Consider the following 14,153-nt stretch of genomic DNA (forward strand, 5'->3'; position numbering starts at 1 on the left):
CAAACGTTAGAATCAGAATGAATGCATAAATGCGTGTGAAATCCGACCAAAGTACTTTAATAAATCTAAGAAACTTCAGAGTTTTACCGGGGTTGGGTATAAACAACTTCTCTGTACGCCTTGGCTGTCTTATTCAACCCTCAGACCTTCCGTTAGACTCCTCCCATGCTCGGCCGCACCTCGTCCTTCTGGCTGGGAATGGCCGGCACCACCAGCTCCCGCTGGCGGGAAAAGGACCTAGGGCAGCCCGCGCACCTGCAGCCCTCCGGGGAAGGCTAGCCCCGCCCCCTCCTCGAGAGAACACCTTGAGCAGCCCCGCCCACACGGGCCGCCAGCGCAAGCCCCGCCCTCGGGTCCTAACGCGAGGACCCCCGCGGCGGCTGTCCGCGGCCGCGCCGGACTCATCCTACCTTTTTGCCCGCACGAACCCTCTCCCACCCCGGCCTGCGCTGCGGCGCGGCCCTCTGGCCTCGGGAATTCAGCCGCGGGCCGACGCCCGCCGTTTGACGAGGAGCAGTCGCGGCAGGCGGTGGGGAAGGCTGCCCGGACGCAGGCGCTCGTAGGGCTCCACCATGGCGGCTGTGGTGCGCGCTGCTGCGGGCTGCCTGCCTGCGGTGTGCTGCGCGCCAGCGGGTGAGACCCGGGACGCCGCGGGCAGGGGCTCTGAGTTGGGCGGGAGCGGGGGCCTCGCCCCGGGCCTACAGACGCCCAGGCGGAAAGATGCGAGAAGCCGCAGCCCCTGGGCCCCTCACGCGGGCTCCTGTCTCGCCTGGCCCGGCTGTGTGACCTCGCGCGTCCGCGCCCTCTCTGGGTCGCAGGGCTTATGTCTGTAAAGTGAGGGTGGGCTGGACGCCGTCCGAGGCCCCTTCTAGTTCACCAAACGGGCCGTGTGTGCGCGGCAAAGAGGGGCCGGGAACTGGGAAGCAAGCATCCCCTTGTCGGCGGGCGCGACCCACAGGCTCATTTGGTGATGTCGATGTGGGGTTCGAGGCATATGGCGGCCCGCGGGGCTCGAAAAGGGAAGAGGCTGTCCTGCAGCTTGAGTCGCATAGGATTAGTCTCCGTCATTTTAGAGTCCGGCTGATCAGTGCCTTTATTAGAAGGATGGATGTTTCAAATGTCAGTAGTTTTGCTATTGTTGCCCCCCACCCCCACCCCCTTGTGGGTTGGTTGCAGCCCAAGGAAGGGCGGTCGGCCCTGGTCCAGCATGACGTTTACCTCTAGGAACCGCTTCGTGGTGGACTTGGCCTTCTCTGTTCGCTATATTTTACTGTAAACCCACTTTCCAGCATTCGTAATTCCGAAGCCCAAAGACCTCTAAAAGCCGAAAAGTTCTTTTTTCTAACTCATTTTGCTGGGAAACTTGACCAGAAATCATTTGATGGAAAATGTGACTTGAACGTTCTTTGCTTTTGCCCATGTCGTGACCACATTCTCCGTTATCGAGGCCCCATTCAAATATCACCTAGCCTTTGTAGCTTTCCCTCATGAGCTCCCACTGTGTACCAGGGACTATCTTGAGCTCTTTATGCTTTTTTCCTCACTTCATCTTCACAGTGCCTTTATGAGATAGATGACTTTATTATTCCCGTTTTACAGATGAAGGAATTAAGGCACATGGAGGTTGAGAAACTTGGTCCAGGTTAGGCTGGGAGGATGTCAAGTTTTTGCACCCACATTACCTGGCTCCAGAGCCTGTTTCTTTTTTTGGTTTATAAAACAGCTTTTTTGAGATACATTTCGCATGCCATACGATTCATCCTCTTAGAGTGTACAATTCAATACTTTTTAGTGTGTTCACAGAGCTGTGCCATCATCACCACAACCAATTTTGGAACATTTTTATCACCCCAAAAAGAAACCCTGTACCTTTTAGCTATCATCCCCCCAGCTCCCCATTGCTCCCAGCCCTAGGCAGCCTCTAGTTTACTTTATATCTCTATGGTTTGCGTGTTCTGGACGTTTCATTTAAACGGCCTCATGTAGTATGTAGTCTTTAGTGACTGGCTTCTTTGACCTAGCGTAATGTTTTCAAGACTCATCCATGTTGTAGCATGTATCAGTGCTTCATTCCTTTTTATGGCTGAATAATATTCTTTTGTATGTATACTATACCATGTTTTGTTTGTCCATTCATCAGTTGATGACCATGTGGATTGTTTCCACCTCTTGGCCATTATGCCTAATGTTGCTATAAACGTTTGTGTGGGGTGTTTTTGTAGATACCTATATTTTCATTTCTCTTGTGTGTATACCTGGGAGTGGAGTTGCTGGATCCAATGGTAACTCCATGTTTAACCTTTGGAGGAGCTGCTAAATTGTTTCTAAAGTGGCTACACCATTTTACGTTCCCCGCAGCAGTGCACAAGGGTTCTTACTTCTCCACATTCTTGCCCATGCTTCTGATCTGTCCTTTTGATTATAGTCATCCCAGTGAGTGTGAAGTGGTATCAGTTTGGGGCTTTGATTGCATTTCCCTGATGGCTAAGGAGCATCTTTTCATGTGCTTATTGGCTATTTCTGTATGTTCTTTGGAGAAATGTCTATTCAAATCTTTGCCCATTTTAAAATTGGGTTGTCTTACTAGTGAATTGTAAGAGTCCTTTATGTATTCTAGATATAAGTATTAGACACATGATTTGCAAAATTTTTCTCCCATTCTGTGTTATCTTTTCACTTTCTTTCTGTTGTATTTTGAAGCACAAAATTTTTAAATTTTGATGAGTCTGATATTATCTATTTTTTATTTTTGTTGTTTATGCCTTTAGTTTCATATCTAAGAAACTAATGCCAAATCCAAGGTTATGTTGATTTACCCCTATGGTTTTTTCCAAGAGATACAGTTTTTGCTCTTTAGGCCTTTGATCCATTTTGAGTTATTTTTATATATGGTGTGGATTGGGGCTCCAACTTCATTCTTTTGCTTGTGGATGTTCACTTCTCCCAATACCATTTGTTGAAAAGATTATTTTTTCCCATTGCTTTGACTTGGCCACTGTTTTCAAAAATCATTTGCCAGTAAATGCTGTGAGAGCCTGTTCGGAAACCCTGCGCTGTACAAAGTGCCGCACAGCACGGTTCAGCCTGGCGCTGCAGAGGGAGGGGGAGTGGAGTGCTGACAGAGCCTGCGGGAATCTGGTAGGCTTCACTGAGAGGTGATGTTTCAGACAAACCAGGAGGACATGTGAGAGACACACAAAAGGATGAAAGAGCAGAGTGTGTTCAAGCCTGACTAGAGATGTGGCATGGCCAGAGGGAGCGTGGAGGAGAGTGGTGGGAGTCGAGGCTGTTGTGGAAGGTTGGGCCAACATGCAGCCCCGGAGGCCATGCTGAGGAGTTTTGACTTTGTTGTGCAGGCAGTAGGGAGCCAAGGAATGATATATCAGGGCTGTGAAGTGACCAGACCTGTTATTTTAGAAAGGCCTGCCCGACAGCAGATGGTGATGTAGAGGGAGAGACCTGTTAGGAGACTGTTGTCAACATGTGGCTGAGGGACCGTGAGGCCTGAACAGAGAAGGGGCAGTGAGACCGTGGGAGAGGGTGTGGCTGATGGGTGGGTTGATGTTTGAGGAGACTTTATGGGGCTTGGGAACTGGTTGGGTGTGAGGTGAAGGAGAAGCTGTGCTGTGATGTCCCTTACTTGGGCAAGTGGTCATGGATCCCAGAAGTTACTCATTTACTTATCTTGGTTCTTTTAGTCTAGAGGTAGTACTATTAATATTAATATAGGTGTTACTGTTTAAAATGTTCCTTTTCGTGTAGAAATATATCTTAATTTTTTTTTTTTTAATTTACAGGTCATTTATGGTCTAGGCAGCTTTACCTAAACACCTTTCCAACAGCTTCCGTTTGGGCATTGACATCTGTTCTCAGCAATGGTGAGATTCATTTATCTAGCTACTTTTTCTTATAAGGTCTAATGTTAGAGTACTTCATGTATGTTTTAAAATGTAAGTGAACCCTCGTTATAATGGAAATGCATTGGGTCTAAAGAGTATTTTTCAAATTTTTATGATTACACTTGTTACAGTTTAGGGCTTTAAAAGATAATAGCTATGATTTATTGAGTAATTACTGTGTGTTAGGCTTGTAACATGTTATTCTGGTTAATCCTCACACCAGTTTTTTTTGTTGTTTTTCTTGTATTTTTACTCTTTTGGTGAGGAAGATTGTCACTGAGCTAACATCTGTGGCAGTCTTCCTCTATTTTGTGTGTGGGATGCTGCCACAGCATGGCTTGATGAGCAGTGTAGATCTGAGCCTGGGATCCAAACCTGCGAACCCCAGAGCCGCCGAAGCAGAGCATGTGAACCCAACCACTACGCCACTGGGCTGGCCCCCTCACAGCAGTTTTTGTGAGGGAATTGTTATTCCCATTTTACAGATGATGCAGTGAGTATCTGAGAAGCAGAGTGCCTTGCTCACGATCACACAGACAGTGAATGGCAACTCTGGGTCCTCGAGACGGAGTCTCTGTAGAAGGCCTTTCCTCCTGCACCTGTGCAGCACAGGGCCCTCTCTGTGGTCACTCTCCAGGAAGGAAGGAAGCCAGTCCTTGCTGAGCCCAGGTTGTGCTGTGCTCAGTTAGGTCCTGCCTTTTCCAGGTGGCCAGTGGTTAGGGCAGAATTGAAATCTTACTGTGTCCTTGAGTTTCCAGAGGTCTGTGTGTTGGGCTTTGCTTTAGTCTTGCTCCCTTTAGCCTGTGAACCCTTCCTGTCGAGATGCCTTTATACCTTGCTTGAGTGCTCCAGCAGAGGAGTCTGGTGGACCTGGGCTCTTCTCTTTATCTGTTCATTTGTTGATTGGGTGACTCATTCATTCATGAACCACTTACTGTGCGCTGTTCTGTTAGCCAGGCAGTGTCCCTGACCTGGGCTGGTGTGGGGCCTGGAGGAGGCGTCTGAGGAAGGCCAGAGGGGAGTTCTCTACTGACGGCATAGCCCTGCCGGAGGCCCTGGTGGGGAAGAGCACTGCCTGGTGGAATGACAGCCTGGCTCTCTGCTCTGCCACTTTCCACCTTTGCAACCGTGGGCAGATGTCACCCCCTGGACCCTCAGTATTCTCGTCTATAAAATGGGACAGTGGTCCTTGCTTTGAAGATTGTTATATTATTTCTTAAAATATTGTGTTCCCACATTGTTAAAAGGTTTATATCTTAAAACTAGTTCCTTTCTGACTCCTTCCCATCTTCCGATGCCACTTTTGATTCTGTCAGCTTTCTTCTGGTTATATTTCTAAATAGAAGCTGTGTATGGCTCTTTTCTCTGTTAGCACCGTTATGCTAATTGCAGAGCTGACACTTACATCCCCGTCCCTGCTCTCCCATCATAGTTGTAAACACAGTTTTGATGGAGTCTGGACAGCCTTGTCATTATCAAGGTCATGTATACGTTATTCACGGCTGAGCTAGGTCGTGTTCTGTCATTACATTTCCTTTCTCCTACCACATTTTTCTTTTCCCTAGAATTAGTAATTGCCTTGTTTTTAAAACAGTTGCTTAGTTTAGTTTTCTTAGTACCTACTCCTATATTTTTCTAAATGTTACAGCAGATTGGTCAGAAACTCCCTTCACACCCAGAGCTCGAGAGTGTGTGCTGTTCTTGTAATCGGTATTCCTGTGTCCTCGAGTCCACTGCTGCCTCTCAGCCCTGCTGTCTTCCTCACAGGGCACCCCCATCTGTGGAACTGATACAATGGCTGCCTCTAAGAATGGCTGTTTAAAAACATTCAGTGATACATGCATATGGTTAAAAAAATTCCCCAAAACACAAAAAAGCAAATCTCTCATGTCTGACCCCAGATGCATCAGTTTTCTTCCCCAGAGGCAAGCACTGTTAGCAGTTGCTTGTATATGCTTCCGGAGTTAGTCTATAAAATATATTCATGTCCCTCCTTGTTTTTCAAACCTGAAGGGTGGGATGCTCTACTGTGCTGCGCCTTGCTCTTCTAACCAGATCATTTACAGGTCTTTCTACATGGGTGCACTGTCCAGCTGCATACAGCCCAGAGTAGACAATGCCCAGCATGAGGTTGTATAATGCAGCCTAGCGACCCTGGTCTGGACAGACCTACTTCTTCAGACAGCTACATCTATCGTGTGGATGAGCCGTAATTTCTGTAACTAGGATGGGCGTTTAAGTTATCAGTCTAAACCTTTGTTTTATTTTTTAAAGAAAGACTGTCCTGAACATGTGATTCTTAAAAGTTCAGGGTTTTAGTGACTTATTTTTATTAGTAACTATTAATTATTTGGTGCTGGCAGTGTTTCTCCACAAGCATGAATCATCTAACTCAGTTTTATTCCATCTACCTACAGGCCGTTTGTCATCTCTTGGACCCAGAGACAACCGTCATTTCACCAGCTTGACCCGTGCACTGCAGACACAATGCTGTATTTCTTCTTGCAGTAACTTGATGGGCCAACAGTATAGATCCTATAGTTTCTTCACTAAATGTACGTAGACTATCCACAAACGTCCCATTTCATGAAACGGGAAAATAAAAGGTACTTTCGTATCTTGATTTTTCTTCTCCTTCATCTTCTTCCTTAAATGAAGTAACACTTTAGTGACTCAAGTATGATGTACTCTTAAAATAAAAATGTTCCTCTGTGCTCCTCCTAGAACTGTCTCACATGCTGCCAGTTGTGTTTGTGCTCTGCTTCAGGAAGTGCTGGTTTATTTAATCCCCTCACTTGAAGCACCTGTGGCCTAAAGGGTATAGAATTGTGGCCCAACTCCCTGCTGATGCAGATTCACACCAAGAACGCACTCAAAGTCTATTTTCAGTTGTGCTTCAGTTGAGGAGATGGGACATCTAATCAGGAAAAGTTAATTTTAAGTAGATGATGTTTTGCTAACATCACTCGTACTTGTGATAGTATTTAAAAGAATCCAATCTGCACTGAAATTAGCTTGTAATAAATGGAGATTGAATTCGCAACTCACCATTAGGAAAATTAGAAGAAATTAGGATTATAATTCATTTTAGACTATTTGGTAAATACAGAAAATCAAAAAGATGAAAATCAGCTATAATCCTATGACCCTGAAATACTGGATTTGCCACATGTTGTTCTCTGTCAGTACATAGCCTTCTCCGGTGCAGTGTTGTGACTGTAGAGTTTCTCATTGTATGGGTACAGATCCCCTAATTTGGAAGTCTCATAGTAACTAGGTCACTTGTGTAGTCTGCAGGAAAGAGGACCAGGTGGCAGGGCATTATGGGTAATGTAGGCTTGGTTGTATCTGGATTTTGGCACACAGGAAAGAGAGGTGGGTAGAGTTGGAGCCATTAGCCTCTTCCTTTGGTGCCCCAGCCCCTTTTTTTCTAAGAGCTGACTTTGTACTTTGGGGGGGTATATCAGATTTACAGGCCTTGGCAGTGTTTTTAAGTAGTCTTTTTCCTGCCCCAGAAGACCTTATCTCCAGCTCTTGTTCTAGAGGTGCCCCTTGCCTTCTGAGACCCCTGTCCTTGCCCTTTTGTCCCACACCTGCCTCTGACTCTCCATTAGCCTGCGTCCTTCCTCAGTTATAGGACTCTGTACCCTTCTGAGTTTGTTGCTCCCAAGTCACGCTGAGATTAGCTTCAGGGGGCAAACTCACTTGAAACCAGCATGGGGCTAGGTTTTGCTGTTTCTACATTGATTTTCTAAATCTCTTCCAAGAAATAAAAAGCATAATTTCTCAAAACTCATTAAGATTTCCTAAGAATATTTAATGTTGTACTTGTAAATCTATCCCTCTGCCATAGCAGGTCCACCATTTAAATCCCTTTGATCCAAATTAGCAAGCAGTGTTATGTAGCATGATTAACAGAGTACTAGCTCAGTGTATCAAATTGGATGCAATAGTGGATTTTGTATATATCTATGTGTATGTGTGTATAAACATGAACTTTATTTTACATAACTGTGCTAGTTAATAAGTGTATATATTAACCTACCTAAATCCTTCCAGAAAATGATAGAAAAGGTTGAAATAATAGTAAAAGCTTACAATGTAATATATTAAGTAAAAAAGCAGGATACAAAATTCTACATATGATATAATTTCAGTTTTGTTTAAAACAAATATATATATACTTATGTATGCGTGCATGAATAAAGAAAAAAACAAAATATACATTCTGATCTAATAGTGGTGATTATTTTTTATATTCTTTTACTATCTATATTTTCCAGATTTAAAAAAATAGCTATTTCTTTTATCATCTGAAAAAAAGATTAAAACCATTTTTCATAGCATAATGGCATTCAAAAGTTGACATATGACTTGTTCTCTTTTTCAAATGTAGTTAGAAATTTTATTTTCCTCATTTTAAAAATGAACTAAACTCTTTAGTCTTTTATATCTTTGTCTCAATATTAACTTCCTTTAAAAATCAAATCCCTTTTGGGGCTGGCCCCGTGGCCGAGTGGTTAAGTTCGCGCACTCCGCTGCAGGCGGCCCAGTGTTTTGTAAGTTCGAATCCTGGGCGCGGACATGGCACTGCTCATCAGACCACGCTGAGGCAGCGTCCCACATGCCACAACTCGAGGAACCCACAACGAAGAATACACAGCTATGTACTGGGGGGCTTTGGGGAGAAAAAGGAAAAAATAAAATCTTTAAAAAAAAAAAAACATCAAATCCCTTTTAGTCGCAATGAGTGGTTTGCTTATTCTGCTTCTAAGTGAAGAAAAACTCTGTAATTGATTAACTCTTAGAGTGCATCCCATTAAAAGTGCTTTCATTGTGAACTTTGAAGTTTTTTCCCCAAAGATTTTATTTTTCCTTTTTCTCCCCAAAGCCCCCTAGTTCGTAGCTGTATCTTTTTAGTTGTGGGTCCTTCTAGTTGTGGCATGTGGGATGCCACCTCAGCGGGGCCCGATGAGCGGTGCCATGTCTGCACCCAGGATCTGAACCGGCGAAACTCCGGACTGCCGAAGTGGAGCACACAAACTTAACCCCTCGGCACTGGGCTGGCCCTGAAGTTTTTGATGGCATTTCTAGTACCATCATTTTAAAAAAGAAAATAAAATCTTTAGTGAGAATTTAGCACATGGTGAGGTTTGTAATTTTATTTCGAACCTGTGGTTCTTTTAAATGAATCAGTGTCAAGCTAAAGTTCGAGTTTAACCTTTTGCTCTGATCAGGGCTACACAAAACAGCATGTGACATGGAATCTCACTTTTTGAGCTTCCGTTATAAAGATCAGCTGTAATAATAGGTGTGTGTTGAAAAATGGGATACTGTACAGATACTAAAAATATTATAAATCCAAAACGTTTTTCTCTTTCCATATTATCTACCCAGAGAATCAAGATAAGGCCTGTCAGGAAGCAGGAGATAGAACTTTTAAACCTTAAGGGCTCATAAGAGAAGAAGAATGAAGATACTCATTTGTCTTCTAGAATATGTTTAGTATTTTAGACATGTAGATATTTGTATCTTAGATTTTTGACTACTGCAACTAGTGTTAGTTGTGTGTGGCTGATTCTTTATTAAATAAATTGATGATGAAACAGTCTATGGTTATAAAGGCAATTGGTGATACTGCGAAAGGCTGGAAGTCCTTGGGAATACAATTTAAGTCTAATAAATGATGTAACTACACCAATAAAATTCAAGAGTGGTCAAAAGTAGAGAATGTGAATATTCTACAAGTACAAAGGGGAAAATGGTGAGTGAAATGTACAATAGAAAAAAATTTTGGAATCCTAGAAATTCACAAATGGAAATAAATCAGTGTCAGAGTCTATACATAAAGTAAAAGACAAGCATGATAGAAGAAATACACACACGCACATGCAAGTATTAACTATCAGACCCCTACATACTCATTCTTTCCTATATGTTGGTTAGACTTTAATTAGAGTTGAAGGTGAATTTGGGCATCTGATTTTGAAGGATACACAGAAGAACAGAGCAAATCAAATTATTAAGATTATTGGGTTCAGATTGAAGTGTTGCTTTTTGTTTGGGCTAAGAAACCTGTATTTAGGAAGAATAGTTATTGATTATCTCAATGGTTGCAATGGAGGCAAGCAGGCAGGGAAGAGACCTGTGCCATAGTTGATAAAATGTCTGGGAAACAAACCTACTAGAAAGTAAGTGGGATTTAAATGTTAGCTGTCTTTTGTGGAGGAAAATCATATTCTTTGAAAGTAGAATCGTCTCCTCTTGGGCTTTCAAATGTGAACAGATGCCAAGAACGATTTAGTTCTGCTTTCGTTGCCACAGTGATACAAGTGAAGCTGGCCTCTTCTTGCCTTTTTTCTTCAATAGGAAACCATCGATCATTGCTTGAAAAGTTTTTTAAAAAGCCTGTTTCATTACAGTGACAGCAGATGAGCTGTGGAAAGGTGCTTTAGCAGAGACTGGTGCTGGAGCAAGGAAAGGAAGAGGCAAGAGAACAAAGAAAAAGAGAAGGAAGGATTTGAACCGGGGTCAAATCATTGGTGAAGGTAAACTTATTTATAAAAAACAGCTTGTGTGCTTTTTAAGATTTTTTTCCCGAAAATTTTATAGATATTTTACAAACTAGAAACATTTCTCTTGAAGTACACTAGGATCTATGGTTTTAGAGTCCAACCAAATGGCTTACTTATTGCCTCATGATTCAAGGGGAGGAAAATCCCATAGAAAGGGATTTATTCTTTCAGTTATTCATTCAACAAGCCTAGATGCCCTTGTGTGGCATCTGCTGTGACAGTCCCTGCCCTCAAAGAGCTTGTGATTCAGTGATAGAAGATGGAATAAATGGAGAGCTGGCAGACTTCCTCTGCAAAGGTCCAGAGAGTAAATATTTTCAGCTCTGTGAACCACACGGTCTCTGTTACAACTACCCAACCCTGCTGTTGGAGCACAAAAACAGTCACAGACAACACATGATTGAATGGGCAGAGCTGTGTCCCAATAAAACTTTATTTACAAAACAAGTGGTGAGCTGGAGTTGGCCCATGGGCTTTAGTTTGCCAACTTCTGGAACACATGATGCTTTATACATGTGTTTTTTGAAGAATAAAAATAGAACAGTGTAGTTGAATCGACATTTTGTACTGTGCTTGCTAACAAATTGTCTTTGATAGTAATGGCCTTCTGGGCATAAAGAAAGAGAACGCCTGTCACTGCCCTTCTAGCTGCTGCGTGTCTACTTGGATACTTTTCTCTGACTTACCTCATGTCTTATTTTATTTTTTAACATCTTTTAAAGTTATAACAATTATATATGTAGACCTTCTCAGTAAAAAATTCAGACTGCAGAGAAAACTAAAGTCCCCCTTGATGCCCTTTCTCTCTCCCCCAACCCAGTTGCTATACTCAAGGAAACCACTGATCTCATTTTGATGTGTTTCCTTCTGACAGTTTTTAATGCTTTTACAAACATAAACACCCTAAAGGAAATAGATAATTTCTTCTTTTTAAAAATAAATTATATCATATGGTACATACTGTCATGTAATTACTTTTTTCACTCAATAGTAGGTCTTGGAAATTGTTCCACATCAGAACCTATAGAGCTACCTCATTCTCTCAGTTTAGTGCAGAATACATCATAGGTTGGATATGCCATATTTCATCTAACTATCGCAACGTTGCTGGACATTTGGATTGTTTCAGTTTTTTGCCTTTACACATAGCGCTTCACTGGACATCCTTGTCCAAGCACACGGTGCCTTGTCCCTGTGTGGAGGGTTTCTTTAGGTGATACCATGAAGAGGAATTACTAGCCATTAGGATGGGTACATTTACAGTTTTAGTAATGCCAAGTGGTCTTCCAAGCGATTTATATTATTTTATGCTCCCACCAGCAGTGTCATTATCCGTTCACCCATTGCCTGGCATTTCACAACTCAAGAAATGAATACTTTTTAAAAATTCTTATTTATGTATGTTTTTAAACAACTCCAGGGCGTCAAGGCTTCCTATGGCCTGGTCTGAATGTCCCTCTTCTGAGAAATGGAGCTGTGCAGACCATTGCCCAAAGAAGCAAGGAAGAGCAGGAGAAGGTGGAGGCTGAGATGGTCCAGCAGAGAGAGGAGTGGGACCGGAAGAGGAAGATGAAGGTTAAACGGGAGCGAGGATGGAGCGGAAACACGTGGGGAGGTGTCAGTCTCGGCGCCCCAGACCCTGGTCCCTATGGAGGTATCAGAGTCCTGGTTTTGCTTACCTTTGTGACAGAGCACTTGTACTTCTAGAATTCCTTATTGTGACTTTATTTACACATCTGCTTAGATTGCTGTTTTCCGGAAAAAGATTTGAACATCACTGAAATCACTCCACATTATTATCCAACTGTATTTGATGGAACACTAGAGGCCCAGAACCAAGAAGATTCCACAAACGAGCTGCACAGCCCTGGGTTCTGGAGTCTTTATTGTGCCGCTTCTCAGAGCCATCAATGTGGTGGGGGCGTCACGGATCTGGACAGGCCCCAACAGGACGCAGTATCCCAAACACAGTTGGTCCTGGGGGCCCAGGGAGCAGCAGAGCTCAGGAGAGCTGCTTCCGTAACAGAAGATAAACCGGATGGTTGTCACTAAGCCTCATGAAAGCACCCAGGAAATAAAAATTGATAATACTTATCAGGCCAAATGAGAAAACTAAGTCCTGCCCCTGACCTGAGTCTGTAAAGAAGGAAAAATCCTCTGAGAAATTTATTCTTGTCGATGAGTAGGAGATGAGGAGACAGACAAGAGTTTGGCTGCTTCCTTCAGTTTGGCTTAAAGAGGAGAGGAGAGGCTGGGATGGAGAGGCTTAGGCAGAATGCTTAGAACTGAGCAAAGTGCTTCCATTGGGAGGATGAAAATATGGGAAGGAGAGAAAAAACCATAAACTCAGTCCCTAATGAGGGCCCAGATCCAGAGTGTAGACAAATGGATTAATCCTTGACAAAAGAAAGGGCACAGTGCAGGTTCAGGGGAGCCTGGAGTGTTAGTGGTGGAAATGCGTGTGGGGTGGGCTGTGTGAGTGTATCTGTCTGGTGACCTCATTGAGTCTGTGAGGAGGAGGTGGGGTCATCTGCTGAAAGTAGGGTGGGGGCACTGATGAGCACGGCCACCAGGATATTGATGAAAAGGCAGGGTATCTGGGAGTGGCTCCAGAATTATCCAGGGGAGTGAGAATTGGACAGAGTTCAGAGGAAAGAAGATTGGCCATGAGGTGATAATTGCTGAAGCTGGCTAATGGGTGCATATGCTTTCACTTTGTTATCTCTATCTTTGTATATGATTGAAGTTTTCTATAGTAAAAAGTTGATAAAAATAAAAGCACACAGAGAGTGTTTGAAGTGGCTGCCTGGTGAATGGAGAGAGAGCTAACTAAAGGGACCTGAAAGGCCAGCAGGCAGCAGGGAGGACATGACTGACTTGGAGACCATGGGTTTCTAGGGGCCCAGGTGTGCACTATGCTTTGACTTCTCTCCAGCAGCACCCAGCAGGCAGAGGTGGCCAGACAGCTGCTTGGATTCAGGCCTGGATAGTGCAGTGGAGGGAGAAGAGGGTGAGGGAGTTGAGGACGTTCGCCAGATCTGGTGGACGTGATGGACCGTGGTGTCCTGGCCGAGTGGAGAGGCTGTGAGGACCAGAGGGAGTGAGAGGGAAGGGGAGGACAGTGGTTAAGAGTCTGGAGGTGCTGGGGAGCTCCAAGAACCCTTGTCTTGGGAGTGGACGAGTGAGCGAGCTGGAGGGTTAGGAGGATGCAGTCAGGGAGATGGTGGCCGAGGTGATGAGTTTAGTGGTGGAGCAGTCTCTGGGGATGATGGAGGACCAGGGTGTGGCCTTGGGAGTGGCACCAAAAGATCTGAGATTCTTCTCACTTAAAAGTCGGTGATGGTGCCTGTGTTGAAAAGTGCTTTCATATACTAACTGTGCAGACACATTTATCTGTATGCCTGTTTCTTCTTTCCCTCCAGAAACATATGACGACTTTGATACCAGGATACTTGAGGTAGGCACACTGAATTAAATACCCAGTTAAGCCTTAGGGGAAGCTGGGGTGGGCGGTGGGGATGGGGCAAGAGGAACAGTGAGGAAAAGCTTTGGTGCATGGCTTTTCTGAGACACAGAGCTGATCTGAGTAAGTAAATAATGGAACTTGAATTTCAGTCACTTGTTACTGGCTTTCCTGACTGCTGCCCTTCGTGGGGGTTACCAGTTGAGGTCTCATGAC

General features: G+C 44.0%; 1 protein-coding gene across 3 annotated transcripts in view; it reads left to right on the forward strand.

Moving 5' to 3' along the window:
* The first annotated feature begins 330 nt into the window (after nt 1–330).
* The window catches only part of MRPS5 (mitochondrial ribosomal protein S5), a 48,128-nt gene continuing 34,305 nt past the window's right edge, over nt 331–14,153 (forward strand). Inside the window, exons 1-6 of one of the 3 annotated variants that reach the window (XM_070573585.1) lie at nt 331–633; nt 3,798–3,878; nt 6,317–6,454; nt 10,322–10,447; nt 11,895–12,128; nt 13,897–13,931. In XM_070573585.1, the coding sequence (XP_070429686.1) occupies nt 573–633; nt 3,798–3,878; nt 6,317–6,454; nt 10,322–10,447; nt 11,895–12,128; nt 13,897–13,931 (675 nt within the window). In that variant the 5' untranslated portion in view covers nt 331–572. The remainder of the gene's footprint in view (nt 634–3,797; nt 3,879–6,316; nt 6,455–10,321; nt 10,448–11,894; nt 12,129–13,896; nt 13,932–14,153) is intronic. The other 2 variants (XM_070573584.1, XM_070573583.1) reach the window with 2 other exon arrangements.

This window comes from Equus przewalskii, chromosome 14 (genome assembly GCF_037783145.1).
Source record: "Equus przewalskii isolate Varuska chromosome 14, EquPr2, whole genome shotgun sequence".
Classification (NCBI taxonomy): domain Eukaryota; kingdom Metazoa; phylum Chordata; class Mammalia; order Perissodactyla; family Equidae; genus Equus; species Equus przewalskii.